Consider the following 18384-nt stretch of genomic DNA (forward strand, 5'->3'; position numbering starts at 1 on the left):
TGAATGGTTTCTGACCATTCATGCACTTAAACATGACCTGAAACTTTGTCAAGTCTAGTTTCAGGATAAGGAAGAGCAAAGAGTGGTGACTTGCATGGCTGTTCTTTTTTCATTTGAAACAAACATCACAAGACATAGTGAGATACCGTAACTTGATTCTGATTCTCATGTATGTTTTCTTCATTCATATATGATAATATAAAAAGACAACAAGCGACAATCAACATACCAAACTTTAACTCAGCACCATATCACTTTACTACTTTGAAAAATAAAGAAAACATTTTTTAGAGCTATTATTACGATTACTTTGCTAATTCTAAACAGATGTACCACTATTTGAAAAAAAAAATATTAAAAGTTGACTTTGGTTCAATTTAGTGTGACTAATTATTCATTTTACAGCTCATTGACAGTTTGGAATTGTCTCTGACTCTTTGTAGTTGCTTACAACCATCACTTTGAGCCCAGATTAATTTCTTTTAACCCTATAGGGGAAGACATGGTTTTGCTTTTATAGAGGACTGGAAAAGACCATCCTTAGGGACTGAACTGTATTGTTTTGGACATGATTTTGATTTTGAGTGGGGGCCACTTATAGACACCACTGTACTTCGTCTCCCACCGAGCTGCTTTAATTAAAGCTGCGGCTTGTGAGCTGAAAGGCTATCACTCCCCTTTTAGTTAAATGGTGGGAGTGCAGGTCTCTGATAAGAAGCTTTTAAACAGGTCCTGAGGTGACTCTGCCCCCCCCTGCACCCCCCTTCATCAGGATTATTCCTCCAATATGAAAATCCAGGTAACATGAGACAGATTAGGCAATGCTTAACATGCTAGCGTTCTGTTGGTGAGACACAGATCAATGGATTTATGTGGGTTAAGCTGTGAAGGTATATGCTGGAACATAGCAGAACTACATTTCAAAGAAATCTAGCATACAAACTATGTAATGGGCTGGAACAAGCACACATGCGAGATCTACATTTCAGGGATTAAGAGGGATTTTAAGAGTTGTGTGATGAAGGATTCCAGCAGGTATTGTTGTCCAGACAGGTGCTCGGGCCTGAGAGGGGGAGAGGAAGAGTTGCACTTAGCTGCGAATGTCAGACAAACGGATTAAACAGCAGCCAGTATATCTGCTTAACTGCTATTTGAACATATGATGCTAAAGATCCAGCTACAAGGTATCTACATCATTTACACTCACGGCCTATAAGAGGAGATGTTTCTTTGTTCATAGTCTAATGAACCTGAGGTGGAAATCACAAGTGAAAACAAGTGTTCAGGTGATCCATGGTGATGTCACAGCTTGGATGATCACACTGCTGTTTCTGTCCTCGAGTTCAACTCAAACCAATTTCTACCAAATGTTAAAAAATATTCGTTCTTGCTGTTTAAATGTTTATTGTGTCTTTGGGTGGATTAAAAACTCAATATAAATCATTCAAAAAAGTATTTTGCTTTAACTTTCACCTCATGATGTTCTTTTTAATTTCAATACAAAAAGAGCACAGAATAAAAAAATAAAAAAGAACCTGATCCAACATTTTCTCTCTGAACCACCAAGGACCTGTTGCTGTGTTGGTGTCCTCAGTTTTTATTTGCTTTAAAAAAAAGTGTATTATGTGTAAGAATTTCTGAGAAGAATATTTTTGGAATGCATTGACATATTTGAAGTAAGATAGCTCCTCTTCACTTTCTTGGAGGATGATCAACAGTGAAGGTCAGATGGGTGGCAGAAATGTGATAGATGTTAGAGAATCCAATTTAGCTTCCTTAATAGAGCCATTTACCAACTAAAATGCTGAATCACTGACGTAGTCATCCTTTGTTCCCTTATATGCCAACAAACAGTTTGGGTCCATAAGCAGCTGTTGTGTTAGTCAATACAATACAACACATTACACAGAGCCAGCGTGTGTAAAAATATGTTTGCGCGAAAATGATTTTTGTCTATAAAGAGTTTAAAGATAATGAATCCATCGCGCTTTCACGAAAGTTTTCAAAGAACATAAAAGTACTCTTGCAGTTAATCACCATACCGAATTTGACATCCATAATACCACATAATACGTTCAAATACATGCATCTCAGAGGAAGGACTGACGAGGTCTGCGTCTTGGACGCGCCAGTGCACATTTTACGCACGGTGCCAGTCTGTTACACTTACACACCAGCGGCCAGATGAGGGAGACATACGGCTTCCGGACATGTCGAAGTATCCCGAGTAATTTTATAAGATTTCATTACCTCTTTCTTCAAACTGGAAATACAACACAGCAAAGCGCACTGCTGCCTTCGTCTGGTGAAAGCCTTTCAGGATTTCAGAGGAAACGGCAGTTCAAGAGGAAATCTGGGTCCGACTGTGTGCTGGGCGTTTATGATAAAAGCGTGTGAAGCGTTCAGTCCGTCAGTCAGCAGTCAGTCATCCAGTTCAACATCACTCTCCTCTGAACTCCAGCTGTCACCTCGTGTCCTCCGCGCCTCGAATCGGACAGGTAAGACATCACTGCCGCTTTTTGAAGATTTACTCAAGTTATTTGTGAAAAGTGATTGACTTTAAGTTTCTGACGAGTCGGATTCTGATAGACATGCGTTTGCCGGAGATGTTACTGTTGGCTTTTCTTTTCTTTTCTTTTTTTGACGAAAAAGAAAGTAATAGCGAGGACAAAAAGGTGACAATGGAATTCAATTATTATAAAAATTAAACGAGTTATAATTATGTGTTGAGTGTGGAAAACAGCAAGTGTGTGTGTCCGGGGTGTTTATTTGTGAAAATGTTTTGTGTACAGTGGACCATGAACATATTCCACGATGTTTATACGACCTTCCATCATATCAGATTATTTCAGAGCGCATTAGATATTTTTTATTCAGTGTTTATTAATGTCTCGTCACAAAAAATAAAAATGATACACCACATCCCATTCAAACATGGATTAAAGAAGTTATGTGGTTGTGACTAAGAATCATGATGCAAGATTTCTGCATATTTAAATTCCTCCATATTTATTAAAGACAACGAGTTGCCTAAAATGAATGACACCATTCACAGGTTTTTAAAGTTGCAGCCTTTATTGCTTCAACACAGTTTTTTTTTTTTTTTTTTTTTTTTTTTTTTGAGAGGCCATGCTTTAGGTATTGAAACCTTTTTTTTTTACTGTCACCTGTACAGAGCCACTTTCAAAGCCTCCCTCACCCTCTGCCCCCCTTCCTCCTGTTTCCAAATGCTCTCCTTTGAAGCGATGATGCCCCATCTGTCATATGTGAGCAAAGAGAGACCATGCTCTGCTCTTCTCAATTACTGAATTCTCCTCATGCCAGCTCCGGTGGGACAGGAGGAGGAGCAGGTGGGTGGCAGTCAGTACGATCAATCAACATGAAATATTCAGCTTTGAATATACACATCATTTACTACTACTGCTGCTGTCCTTGTTAGAAACACCCCAAAAAAGAATTGGTGGCATTTGACCGAAGCGTTTTATAACTGGGACCATGTGCTTGCTGTGACACAGTTTCTGATTTAAAAAAAAAATAAATTGGGAGAGGGAGTGTGTGTGTGTTTGGAGGGGGGGGGCTGTATTCAGGTGACACCATCTTTTTAAATGTAAAACTATGACCTGTATGGAGACTGGGGGGCAAGGGGGGATTTGAAATTATCATCATAATTGAGAGGAAATTAGGCGGAGGGAGGGAGAGTGGATGAAACTGTATTAAATGTATCGTCACAGCCGTTTCCTCATTATGCCGCCATATATTCATACAGCTTACATGACAAAGCTCTGCTTGGCAACTTTCTCCCCTGATAGAGGCACTTGTTTGAACATGAGGCACATGATTTGAATATCTGTAATCCATGCTGAAATCAACAGGCCAGATGAACTTTTTGGCACCCACTTACCACCACATTGAGTAGGATTTCCCCCCCCCAAAAATACCTAAGCTATTTAGACTTAGGCTTAAAATCACTTGAAAGAGAAAAAAAAAAAGTGAGGCAAAAGTTATTGGATTTGTCTTTCTCACACGGGCCGCAGAAATCCTGGATCTTTGAAATCTTATCAGAGAAAATCTGAACCTTTCCAATCATTCAAACTCTTCAGGAAACTTTGAATCTCCTAAGTGTCTGCCTTGTGATAATAATATCTCTGTGATGTTGCCTCATGAAATTTGCCCGAGTACCATGGCCCTAAGTATTTGAGCTATGAGGCAATACAGTGAAAAGCATAGCCCCCTCATATGAGAACACAACAGTGAATAATTAATAACCTTGCTCCCAATTCCAGGAAAACAATAGCATATTGTAGGAACACTGCACTAATTTAACTAGAGGAGAGAAAAAAAAAAAACACTCGACAACTTCGACAAAATGTGGAATGCATCGCCATTGTTATAAAGCATGTCTGCATGAGTTTTGGTCTAGTTATTACAGCGGCTGCAATCTTTTCTCACTGCTCTGTAGTAGGCTATGTGTATATACAGTACTGCACTGTCGTGTTGCATGTGGTATAATGTTTTAGTGTAATGCTGTTTGCCTTTGAGATTAATCAGAACCCATTAAATACCCCTCTCTCACCTGCTGGCAGTATGTGAGGTGGAAGTGCACATGCAGGAAGCTATATTCCACAGGCCTCCTCTCTTGGCTGTCAACTCCCATTAAGGGGGAAGGTGTCATATCTGTAACACAGCTGAGTGCAGATGGCAGAGTGGAGGGGATGGCTCACCGATTTAAACAATGATTAATGAACAGAGATGGAAAACAAATTACATTGGACTATTGGAGGCAGGGAATTGTTTTTATGAAAATGTTAATTGTGTCTGCCAGGCTGATACCAGAAATGGGGGAAGGGTGGAGTGAGGGCAAGGCAGCGAGGCAACCAAGGGGCTACTGATAGGACGTCTACTACTCCCCTGGCTCAGATTATCGGCGCGTCTCAGCATGCAATGTTTAATACCATACCTTGGCTTTAAGACCTCTAATGTGCCATAACTTTCAAGGTTTAGCTTTTTATGATGAACCCCATGAAGAATTGTCGCCCACCACTGCACCAATTAGCGTTATCTCTAATAATAAGTGGTTGTAAGTGACGAGAGAAGGCGCCCTGTTCTAGTTGTAATTATTGCGGGCGGGTGCAGCTGCACTACTTAGGGAGATGATGATAATTATTTTTCTTTTTTTTTTTTCATTGCGGGTTGATTATTTAAGAGCATCATACACTCATCAGAGTAATCAGGAGAGAGTGATTAGTGAAAATCCACGAGGCTAACAGCTGCCACATTAAACACTTGCCTCTGTTGCCAACACACAGAGGCAGAGGCCTTCCACAGGACAGAGACGAGCAAAAGCACTTCACCTTCAACTCCAGGACCACATGTGTTTGTTAGAAAGTCAAGGCTCAGGGCACACAGAGAATTAGAGTAAACAGAGCTCCCAATGAAAAGGCATGTTGTCGTGCATCCAAGGTCAATCTTCAATGCTTCAATTCAGGAGCGAGCTGAAGGGGAGTAAAAGTATGCTGTGGCGTTTTTGGAAGTGTGGGAAATAGAGATAGTTACTGTGCAGTGACCTTGCCCTCCTCCTGAATTCTCTCCTGTTGTACTGAAATGTGTCAGTTTTTACCGCGCTGGCTAACGAGGGCCGCTTGATAAGACACCCAAACCCAAACCGAAAGCAGTCTCAATTGGAAATGTGTGTGTGTGTGTCCGGTGTTCATGCAGCGCTGCTTGCAACTGTGTAAGGGCCATGGATGTATTATGGTAAGGCCCGCTAAACTAAGGGCTAATTCTCTTAGCCCAGATGTTGCCTGAGCACAGTCCTGGGATCCCACTGGGTTGATGAGCTCAATCAGTGAAATGATGAAAAGATGATTTTGTCCCTGTAATTACAGTGTGTAAACTACTTAGCTAGGATTGCAAAGGAAGTCATTTTCTAATTACGCTGGTACCCCGTTGTCTAATGGTGGATGTTTTGTTGTTTTAGAGAGCGCGGGAGAGAGAGAGAGAGCGAGAAAGAGAGAGAGAGAGAGAGAGAGAGAGCGGAAGATTATATATGTGTGTGTGTGTGTGTGTGTGTGTGTGTGTGTGAAAGAGAGAGAGAGCTGGGGGCGAGAGAGAGAGGAACTTCATGAGGGGTCTGTGCTGCGCTGCTGCGGCTGAAAAAAGACCATCACAAGGGCAAGATGGCTGCCAAATGAGAGTTCATTGAATTATCAGCCCAGTTAATGTGCCTTGGATTATGCTCTTTGTTTGTCAGTTTTTTTTTTTCCTGTAGATGCCATAGCTTAATGAGATACTGTAAGTGGCATTACCAGGCTCCTGCTGTGATTTTGTGATGACTCGTTTAATGACTTTTGTTTTAGTGCCTCCGAGTGCTTTAGCAATTGAAAGTAGACGCATCTAGTTTCTCCTCCGTTTTTTGCCATCTCTTTTGCAGCTCTGCAAATATTGAGCATTGTCACAGATGAATGTAAAAACAAAATCATCCAGACTCAGGCAGAAGTGCTGTTAAGTTGAATTATATAGCGACAAGAGTTTGCATCGGCAATCCTGCCTTTCTTCTCTATCAGGGGAAGTTGTACTTTTAGAGAAAGCAAAACATGTCAGTATGTTGCGGACTGAAGAAGCTCAATTCTTTGAGATCTGTGTGAGTTCTGTTGGAGCTGGCTGCTGTCCTGCAGGGCCCAACCATCTGATGCAGCCTACACCATGTGGATAGGTTTCTCTTGTGCAAGGCATCCCCTACGCACCCCACACTGTTAACACACCCCATCGCACGCCAAAGCTTTGTTTGTGTCCAGAAAGAACAGGTGGTCTGTGCAAACAAGAGCAACTGTTTACACATTAGTGATTTAAAATACATTCTATACGCACGTGCCCGTGTGTTTGTGTGCTTGTGCATGGGTGTATGTATTAAAGAGAGACAGAATGTGAGAATGGGTGTCTTTGTATGTGTATGATGAGGGAGAGTTAAGGGGACAGTGTGTGTATTTCCTTCGTCTTCAGGCGCAGTGTGTGAGCACTATTGAAACCATCAGAGGAGCCTCATGAATGCAAAGTTTATTTATGACAAACAGGCATGCACACACCGTAATGCGGTTACAATACTGCAAGTTTGCTTTTTTTGCACACTTTACTTAGTCACTTAAAGTTTTTGCACAAATGCAAACAATTTGTTATTTAAAGTCTGTGTAAAGCAATGATAAATGTGTTCTGAGTTTCTCACACCAGAGAAAAGTGTGTAATCAACCACCCAGTTAAATTTGAATAATTAAAAAAATAGCAAAGTCTATAAAATTAGTTTTCAAAATCGTGCTAAAATAAGCAGTATTCTCTGCTCTGAAAAGCTGGGAGAGTGTCTGCTGAAGGTGCTGAAACTGAACAGCCTCTGAGTTAACAACGCTCATACCAAACTCCTGTGTAAAAATACACAATTTAAAATAGGCCTTGTTTGTAGGTTTAAGGCAAGCATTATGGATGATATTTTAAAAATAAAGTAACGTTAGGAACCACTGTTTAACTCGGCACATACTTTGTAGGTAAATGTGGACTTGTTTCAATAAAAATTGAAACAAGTAAAAGTAAAAGTAACTTAAATGACTAGTTGACAAGCAATCCATCACCAATCATTGTTATGTTAAATTGTGTTTTTTCAATGGAGTTCGGTGCACTTAATTTTACTTCTCTGCTGAAAAGTCCTTGATGGCTTCATCGTGGCCATCACTCTTGGAGCAGTCGCCTCTCGCGTAGTGCTTTTAGTGAAGTGCTGCCCGGCAAATGCTCTACCACTGGCTGGGGACCTCCCAGCTGCACAGCCGGTACTGAAGTTGAAGTGGCAGTCAGTGACGGCTGCTGCTGGCGCCACATCAGTTGATTCTACCTGTCCTCCCAGCAGAACAGCCGGTGCTGAAGTCGAAGCCGCTGGCAGCTCCACCCGTCAACAAACGCTTCAGCTGGGTTTAAAATAACTCTTTGAGCACTAATGTTGACCAAAAATGGCCCCATTCACCAGTAACAGCAGATTATCCAAAGTGAATCTCAGTAAAAGTTTGTAAAACTATCCGGTGTAAAAATAGTAACTATTAGTATGTGAGCGGGGTCACGCTAGTAGAGCCCGACTGATAAATCGGTCAGCCAATATTGGCCTTTTACAGATATATCAGTCAAGCCCTACATGCTAGTAACTCTTCTACATCATCCAGCCACCATTTCAGGCCCTTTTTTCATTTCAACGCTCTAACTCCACAATTCAGTACCGGATAGTTCAGTCTTTTCAGGTTTTCAGCAATTATTTTCTAACATGTATACTGTGTTTAAAAAGAAATCTCTGATTTTCCTTTACACTGACTTTAAGAGTGAATTAGAAGTATTGACATTTAAGAAGTTTTCTTGAAAAGTTTGAAGAAAATGGTTGAATGACTCGAACAGGTACAAACACATCTGGTCACCGCTAAGCAAGCCTGCTGTTTTCAGTCTGACTTGCAATCGCTATACCCTGTAGCTTTTGGGACAGTATATTGCCAGAGGAACTTATTTTCCCTCTGTTGTACTCAAGGCCACTAATCTGCATTACTGAGTGAGACAAACAAAATTAATCGAAAGCCTCCTTTCACTTAACATGTGGACTAGCTGACTCCCAAATAACCGCACATCACCACTGCACCACATGCAAGCCAGATTTATTTTTACAGGGACGAAGCCAGATTTTTGATAGTTGTAAAAGGAGTGGCATAGATTTACTGCAGCCACAACAAATGTGTATGTATTCCTTTATGAGTTCTTTAGCTATTACTCACAAGGAGCTAGTTTGTCAGTGCTGTGTATGCTCTTTCTGTGCTCTGTACTCCTGCAGTAATGAATGGTGCTGGTTAGACTATTCTGTCTCCGTCAGGCTTTTGGGGGGGCCTACAGAGAAGCTCCTATAGGCTTTCATTAATCTACTTGTCAGAAAGTATATGGGTGCTATCTTTTGTATGGGTCACGGTGGGCAGCTGTGTTACCAGTGCCCTCTTCCTTGTACAGACTCTTCGTCCTCTGACAGGGCAGTCCACAGGATAGTTGGCTGGCTGATTTGGTGGGTGGGTGAAGTGAGACACAGGGGGCGTAATGCATGGCACTTGGCTTTGATTGTCTGCACATAAGCCTGCTCTGTAATAATGAATACATTGTCAAATGCAGACTAGGAAGTCAGGGGACTCTAGGAATTTGGAAAGTCATGTTCTTGTGTCATCCCGGGTGATTTTGAAGTATATATAGATATTCTCTTAGTATACAGGTTGCATTAGAGGGATTACTACGGTGCATTCATAGGCTTTTTCTGCTTATACCAACCAAACAGATTATTAATGCTTTGCCACTGCTGTTAAAAAGAAATATGCACTTCTGATCTATAAATTTGATTCATGTGTTTCATTTCAGTGTCACCTCACTATGGATTTACAATATTGTCCATCCATCCTAGCTGACAATACACAGCAGCTACAAAGTAAAAATATTACATCTCCACCCTCTTACAGATTAAATACTTTACAGAATCCATAACCTGACGGCGGTAAAAATAAATGTAACAATGTTTGATACTGTCAGATCTAAAATCATCCAGAATGCACAGCTCCCATTGCTGGTTTAAATGTGTATGTGTCACTTTTTTTTCCTTTATTGCCTGTGCTACATCACACCTGCTCCTTGCTTGTCTACTCGCGGCCACACCTAAGAGGCGCTACTGTGACATGATGCTTAATAACACTCAAGCACTCTCTCAATCTCCACCAAAATAGCCTAATCCACTCTGACAGAGAAAACACCTGATGGCCCTGCACGCCGCTCCCATCTCCACCAGTTCCTACATAACCAGAGTCCACGCACACAAGCACACACGCACACATGCGATGAAGGTTTTATGCCGTCTTGCTATGCTTAGTTAATCAGAGGAATACCACTTTAATAAATATGAAGTGGATCTAGTGTATGCTAATATCATTCGCTCACTTTCTCCCTGTCAGATATGATTAGGTCAGGTCTGTATCCTTACATTGATCTCAGCTCAGAGCAGAAATGCTGCTCACACCAGCTATAGCTGCAAACATGTCACGGTCTTTATCTTTGTGGTTTTGTGCACAGCATTTTCATGACCTATGGACCATAGACAGCAGTAGCAGCAGCAGCAGCAGCAGCAGCAGCAGGTGGCTGAGACTCTCTTTCAGACATTTTGTTTGGGAGATCAACACTTACATTAATCTGAGTTTCTTTTATAAGGTTTTAAAATAATGTTTTGTTTGGGTCCCTCTCACTCTCTCTCTTTTTACAGCTAGAAGTGAGAGACAGGTAGGAAAGAGAGCCTGTGAATTGCTCACAGTTATGCAGTAGTCAGAGTTATTTCATGAGAGGCTGCAGACACAAAGCCAGTTGAACTTGAGTTTGATCAATCATTATTGATTGGGTGCAGCCTTCAGATTGGATACACTGTACCACATTACACAGCCAAGGCTACAGTACAGTAATGACATTAATAGAGGCAAATGCAATAATAGTTCAAATTACCGTAATCCTTGAAAGTGGGTGGGAGGTGGGGGGAACAACTACCCCCTCCCACCCCCGTTCTGGCATGACCACAAAGGAATTCCAGGTTAAGAAATATGAAGTGGATCTGGTGCATTTTCATATAATTTACTCCCTTTTGTTTCTTGTCAGATATGATTAGGTCAGGTCCATATGGTTACATTGATTTTGAGAGCAGACACACTGCTCACACCAACCACTGCTCCTGGCCTGCCAGCTCTTTATCTGTGTGGTTTTGTGTACATCATTTTCATGACTGACTGAGGCTGCAGTCCAGGATGATGTAAGCCTGTGTTAATTCAGTGTGGACAGTGCCGGCTTTGTTCTGTGCCCTTTGGTGCTGCTCTAGAGCTGTGCAGGGCTCGCTTATGTGACCTCTATCATTGTAGCACAATGTGAATTTGAAGCTTTGTTTTGCTGCTACAGTTGAATCAAAAAAAAGAGAGGCAGGGGAAAAGTGAAGCATATTTTAGCTTTCCATTTGGATATTTTTCCTTTAACTTTAGTTTGCATTTTTGCATCATTAAGTTGTTTATTTTCCTTAGTACTCCTGTGACATAATTATCCTAGTAAAGGTTTTATTCAAATATGCAATAGACCTGCTGAAAAAGCTTAACTCTCATACTTTAATCTTTTTTTTTTTTTAAGCTTTTCAGAGATTTGTGAAATGCAAAGGAAGGGCAAGTAGAAGTAGACAGTCTTTGATGTTTGTGCTGCCTTAGTATTGTGTGTCAGTAGAAAATGAGATCAAGACAAAGATTTTCACCTTACCCTTTAGTAAAGATGAGATATTTGTTGAGGAAGCCTTTGTGGTTATACTTAATCAGCATTTTTACAGTCTCCAACAATAATCTAAAACCACAGGTATACTTAAAACAGGATGAGGAGAGTCAGAACCTGCTTTGCTCTATTTCCTGACCTATTTGTGGTGCATCACTGGCATTATACATCAGTTGCAAAAGTACAAATTTACACATTTAATTGACAGCACATAACCGTACTGACATTTTACTCATCTGTTCTTGTGATTTTCAAACTAGATAGTAATGTATTTGAATACTTTCTTTGTTTTGGGAGAATTTGAATGTGCTTAATGTTCTCTTTGTTCTCTCTGTAGGTCTGAGCTACAACAAACAGACATTTCATCTGAACAGCATGAATCCACATCCTGTTTCAACTGAATAAGTGTAAACAGTCAGCATACAGTTTACTGCTAACCTCCGGACTGTCCCGGATAGACACCCCTGACCACCATACTGTAACATCGGCCAGTCCCTGAAAGGACAGCTTCATTACCCCATCCACCCACCCAATTAGGAGCCAGATGGCGCTTCTGGCCAATCAAATCATGGATCCAAGGATTCTCAGCAGTATGAATGGGAGAGTGGAGCTATCCCAGTTCTTGAGGGTTACCAATCAAAGCATCGTATCCCAGGTAAATTCTGCGCAGGATGACAACCGCAAGAACAGGAAGTATCCTTGCCCGTTGTGTGGAAAGCGCTTCCGCTTCAATAGCATTCTTTCCCTCCACATGCGCACACACACTGGCGAGAAGCCCTTCAAGTGCCCATACTGTGACCACAGGGCTGCACAGAAAGGCAACCTGAAGATACACCTCCGTACTCACAAGCAAGGCATTCTGGGCAAAGGCCGTGGGAGGATCAGAGAGGAGAACAGGTTGCTTCACGAGCTTGAGGAGAGGGCGATTCTAAGGGACAGGCACATGCGTGCCAGTCATGTTGGCCTTCAGCAAACATCTAATATAACCCAACTTCAAAAGCCACAACCGCCCCCGACACACAACCAGTTCTTAAACAACTCAGTCGCTGTAGAGAGCCAGCCACAAACATCCACATCCCCTGACGTGACTACCATCCATGATGAGCCCATCCAGCCCCCACCCACAGGTTTCAGATGCTCATTCTGTAAGGGGAAGTTCAGGAAACAGCAGGAGCTTGAGCGCCACATCCGGATCCTGCACAAACCCTACAAGTGCACCTTGTGTGAGTTTGCAGCCTCACAAGAAGAGGAGCTCATTGGCCATGTTGAGATGACACATATAACTGCTGATTCAGGCCCAGGACAGAAGCCTACGTTGGGGGCCAGTGATAAGGGGAAACCCGCTGGTGAATTCCCCTGCGAGGTGTGTGGCCAGACCTTTAGTCAGGCCTGGTTCCTCAAGGGTCACATGAGAAAACATAAGGACTCTTTTGAGCACTGCTGTCAAATCTGCGGCCGTCGTTTCAAAGAGCCCTGGTTTCTCAAGAACCACATGAAGGTCCACCTCAACAAGCTGGCTGCTAAGAGTAATCTCCCTGCTGAGCACAACACCTCTGTAAACATGAGTAATCTAACCCAAGACCATCAGAGCAACCTCTACTCACAGTACATCTCCCGTATTCACAATCGGTTCCTCACAGCTGAGAGAGCTAACCAGACAGATTATCACCAGATACTTGCCACAGCAGGTGTTGACATGAAGGTTAGGGAGATGTTAGGGAGGATGATTTCCTCAGGTCCGGGCCCTCTGACTGATGCAGAGAGCTCATCTTTGTTGGGCTTAAATCATCTCCACCCTCCACTGAACTCCACTAGTCTGGAATATCTGCAGAAAGTCATCTCCAACAGAGATACACTAAACAGCAGCAGCAGCTACCCAGGCTGGCAGATCATGACACCAGGGCTGCCTGTTGAGCAGCCAATGTTCAATCCTAAAGACCAGCAGCAGCAGCGCTCCTCCTACCTGCCTGAGAGATGCCTCCCTGCAGATGATGGGAAAGTATGTCTCGGTGACCCGGACGCCAACAACATCAGCAGACCCAGCAGCCCAGGCAGCCTGAGTCATCATGGGCCAACAGAGATCATCACAGAGACCGGGAGCTCCCACTCTGGCAGTGCCCTGGACCGTCAACCACAATCCTCTTCTCCAGCTACAGGTAACTAAAGGCTATTGTAAGATTTTGTTAAAAGGGGCACTCCACCGATTTTACACATTAAATTCAGTTTACTCGACCTAAGGAGTACTACTTAGTACAGTACCAGTTAACACAGTTTTATAATGTCTCTGGAGAGAGGCTTGGAAGGGTCTAATGAATGACACTATCCAGTTGGATTTTATTGGTTTTGGTTTTTCAAGCTTAATCCTACTCGGGAACTAAAAGTCAGAACATTTTGGGCTCTGCAGCTTTGATTTTGCATTAACATTCTTTTTTAAACATTTAATTATGCTTTATACTGTAATTGACAGTATAAAGTAGAGATGCTGGTTGAAAATGTGGGGAGAGACAAAGAGGGGGATGGATTCGGACCAGGGATGTTTCAGTTTCTGTGGTACGTGTTTTAGCCGTGACACTCTTACCATTCTTTTTTTAAAGTCTCAGGCAAGTATCACAACTTTAAGGAATTGAGTACTGAATCGCTGGAGTACCCCTTTAATATTTTGTCGGTTTATTCAGCAGGATTACATGTTTCTAGTATGAGAATCTATATGAGTTTGGGCTATTGTAGACCCACAAACAGACATAATTACAGCACATTAAAAAGCTTCAGATATCACATGTAGATGTAACAAATGATCAAATTAATGCATCTCATAATCTTTTATATATGTTTTCTTTTTTCAAAATATAATAGCTACAGTAAGTGACAGCTGTGGCTTCATCTTTCTTCCCACTTAGTGTAGGTGGACATCAAGTGCAGGGTCAGCAACACCACCACAGATATTACTGTCATCCACAAGGACTTTGTCTTCCTTTTAAAGATAATGGCATCATGTTGAATTGTAGGGATAATTAGTACCCTCTATTTTATATCCGTCACATCCCCACCCCTTGCCTACGGGGGCACAAGATGTTAATGCATGCCATCTGGTGTTTTTAATGATTTGATATATACCACCCAGTGATTTTTATGATTTGATCTACCACCTGGTATTTTTATTGATAGTCTTCTGTTCCACCTGGTGATTTGGATGATTCGGCTCTCTGGGTAAATGCCTTTCTTGTCATGGCATCCTGCTAACATGTTATCATGAGCCTAAATTACTGCTATAACAGCGATGTTAAGAGAACAGAGGAAAAATAAATCCAAACTTTGTCCTGCTTCCTCTTAGCCTGTGACTATGGTTATTTTCCTCAAGCGCTGGAGTACTGCTGTTATGTGCATCTAAGTCTGATGCGCTCTTGCGGGATTTGATCCAGTATCCTCTTAAATGATGTCCGTGTAGCAGAGATAAATGGATCAGGTCTAATCTCATTAGATGTTTTGTTTCCATATTGTACACACATACTGGTATCTGCATATTTACATGTAAATGCTCGCGTTTTATGGCCAAATCCCTCTCTGGTTGCTCTTTAAGAAACATATTCAAGCTCTGTTGTTTTTACTTTCCCTCTTCTCCCCTATCTCCAAGACCATACGGTGTCACTTCCAGAAACATTTATGATAGCTGGCTAGCTTAGGATTTGAGTGCACACAGTTCTGGGATGGCACATTCAGTATCAGACTCTAATTTCAGTCAATATTAAGCATGGAAACTAATTCATTGTAAAGGTCAGGCGTCATTGCTTTAGTCAATGATGGATCCGGCAGGCTCTCTCTCCCCCTCTCCTCCTCTCTTCTCTGTTCTTAGTCCTGTGTAATGGTAGACTCACTCTGGGGGCTTAGCACCGCATTGTTTAGCTCTGACAATATATCCCAGAGACCTCTGCAGCTGCTCCCTGCGCTCACAATGACAGATTAATTAACACAATCACACACTGCTGGCCCTGGCTCAACACACAGGTCTGCTACGGGACAGATAGGTAAATCCTACACATATGGAGAACACGCACCACTTGATGAGGGTTTAATAACAGGGATAAGTTTTTTCAGAGGTGGGGGGTTGTAACTGATCAAGTCTGTCTGTCTCGATGGTTGGACGTGGAGGGAGAGAGAGAGAGAGAGAGTGTTTTCTAATTCAGGAGAGCGGAGATGCTGAGGAAGAATTACCACTGCCAGATGTTCAGCTTGAGGAACATTGATTAGTCCAGAATTACTGGCTGCATTATTCATAGTCAGCCTATGGTGGTCATGAAGTTATTGATGTTCTCAATATGGATAGCAAATATAGTACAGTCATGGCTGTCAGAGTGAGAGACGGCTCCTTTGCTTGATACATTCAGATACAGTGCCGGATTTAGATTTTTAACTACAAAGACCCAGCATCTTAAATTAGAGATCACGCTCTGGTTTTAAATAGGAGGCGTGTGTTACAAATTACTTCTCTCAATATCTAATCAGGACAGATTTGAAAATGCACTTTGACTTTAATTATAATCTGAGATTAAGAATAACGACTCCTCTTAAAATGATAAACTAATGAAGGGTGCATGCTTCAGGCCTCTGACCTACATTGGACCAGTTACATTGCAGCTCTGAATAAAAACATGCCTAACAAACATAAAATGCCCTGACAGTTATTAATTAGGCCCATTCAATACTCTTAACCTCAAGGTCAATGAGCAGACACCATGTAATGATGTTGTCCCCACATGTGTTTTGTCCCTTATTCCCTGCTTTTGCACTGCTTTTACTGTAACAGCCGAGAGAGCCTGAAATGATAAGAGTCTGTGAAACTCTTAACGGTCATTTGAGCAGTGGTTTACCCAGAAACACAGATAAAGCACTTTTCATTCGGCTGTTCCTGTTACATCAGTCTTTTCTCTGTGATTGCTGACAGTAAAAGCATCTTTTAACTAAACGGCTCCTTATCTGACTCAGTGCTGTGTCGAGCTTAACAAATTCAGCTCTTATTCAGAGATCAGAGTTGGTATGACTGGTTTGTCTAAACTGATTACCTGTTGGCTTTTCTGTCTCCCTCTCACTTCTGTCTTTTAATCCTCTTTTTAATTATTATTGCAGATATGAGGCTCAAATTAAGCTCAAAATGCTTGTTTTCCTAGCATGCAGATAAAAAGATTTACCCAGGGAGTTCTGAACACCTGCCTTGAAATATTGTTCCACTGTCTCCTGAATGCCATTTGGCTTAATTGACTTGGAAACGTCCCAAATGCGTCATTGACTATGTGGTCTAATTAATATTAATAATATATGCTATTATAAACATCAAAGAACATCTGGTGCCCCTGTTTTTCTCACCAGTCTTGTGTGTGACTCTCGCTCTCACTCTGTTTCATCTTAAACCAAACCAGCCACCATGTATCACTGTTTTGCATTTCAGGTGCTTGATTACATATATAGAAAGAGCCCTCCAAAGCCCCACTGTATATAGACTTTGATATCTACAATATAACTGCCAAATGCCTGTGTAAGCATATAGTATGTGAGTCCGTGATTGCATTGACGGTGATGTATGGTTGTAAATCTTAAAGCCTATTTCCATATGAAATGAATCACTTGTCCAAGCCCAGCTGCATGCTTTTCCCAAAGACACGGCTCACTTGAGGCATTTATTTATTTATTTATTTACCTTTTTCCTCCGCCTTGCACATCCAGTAAGGGCGGATAACTCATACGCATCACTTCATTAGATGCTCTGTGTTAGGTGAGAGAGGCTGGGGTTTGTAATGATGCAGTAATTGGAGTTTTGGTTGATAAATCTAAGCTCTAAAATTACTCCCCTCACATAATGTGAGCCTCGGCACTGTAAGTAAATCTTAAACTGATTAAGTTAGCATGAACCAGGCAATCACAAAGATGGCACCCGTCCAAAGGAAGAGAAAAAGGCAGAGTCTTCAGTCTTTGTGTTGTTTTACTGCTCTCATGTAGGCTGGCAAATGGGTTTAGGAAGGTCCATGCTGAAAGATGAGGTCAGATATATGTGTTTTCTGCATTTGGAGCTGACCGGTAATGTCATCGTAATTTAAGCCACAGAATAATTGAGATATATAGCGTGTCTGAAAGAGTTCCATTAAGCTGTTTGGAATTTTTTTTGTCTGTTACTGGAGACAAGGGTGTGGCACTGTTGAAGTCTTTTTCCCGTTCTTGCACACCCACGCATGTCGCCGCGCACATGTAATGTACGCAGACATTAAATTAAACATACTGTAACGCACTGTATCCACACACACACACACACACACACACACACACAAATATATATATATAGTACAAACAGGGATGAATGTCTTTAGTTCAAGGACACAAATTTACCATTTTAGCTGTGATCTTTCCAATTTCATTAGGTTCAGCTCTATTTAATTAACACGTGGGTGTTATTTTACGGTTTTATAAATTTTAAATATTAAAAAACAGCCTTCCTTTACTACCATTCAGCGCACAATTGTGGGTTTTTCTATTAAAGTTGGAAACAAAGTAAAGTAACAACTACAGATCATTAGATTTAGATTTACCTCTGAGAATTACCTCAGGGTCAGATCTTGAGGTGTATGAAATTGATATTTCTCTGGCGGGGATGAATCACTGTTGTAACTCAGATATTAGTCCATTAAAGAAGAACAATAAGGCATCAATATGCATAGAATTAAATTAATGGTGGTGGGTTTATCTCCCTATCCCAGACGCATCCCTAAAAGACACAGTATAATGTATGACCTGACCTTCAAATGCCAGGAGAGTGTTGGGCAATAAACTGCCAATATTTGTGGCTTAATGGCGTCGGATGACTTTTACTGTAATTGGAATGGCAGCGAAACAGCTGGGCTGTTTAAAGACAGTGCAAGGCTGAGGTCTCAGACAATCACTAACTCAAAATGGTCACAGGGAGTGTGTTTAACCCTGGAGGATGTTTCTGTGATAGCTAAAGGATTAAACTGTAGGTAAACAGACATTATATATTACCTGCAATTAAAAGTGATGGTGAGCAGGATCAAA

General features: G+C 41.6%; 1 protein-coding gene across 3 annotated transcripts in view; it reads left to right on the forward strand.

Moving 5' to 3' along the window:
- Nucleotides 1–2179: 2179 nt before the first annotated feature.
- Nucleotides 2180–18384, forward strand: part of LOC137182751 (zinc finger protein 536-like) — a 28561-nt gene continuing 12356 nt past the window's right edge. For 2 of the 3 annotated variants that reach the window (XR_010928368.1, XM_067589195.1), the window contains exons 1-2: nt 2180–2498; nt 11669–13487. Coding sequence is in view for 2 of the 3 variants with exons in the window: in XM_067589195.1 (XP_067445296.1) it covers nt 11876–13487 (1612 nt within the window). In the remaining variant the exon portion in view is untranslated. The remainder of the gene's footprint in view (nt 2499–11668; nt 13488–18384) is intronic. The other variant, XM_067589193.1, reaches the window with a different exon arrangement.

This window comes from Thunnus thynnus, chromosome 5 (genome assembly GCF_963924715.1).
Source record: "Thunnus thynnus chromosome 5, fThuThy2.1, whole genome shotgun sequence".
Taxonomy (NCBI): Eukaryota; Metazoa; Chordata; class Actinopteri; order Scombriformes; family Scombridae; genus Thunnus; species Thunnus thynnus.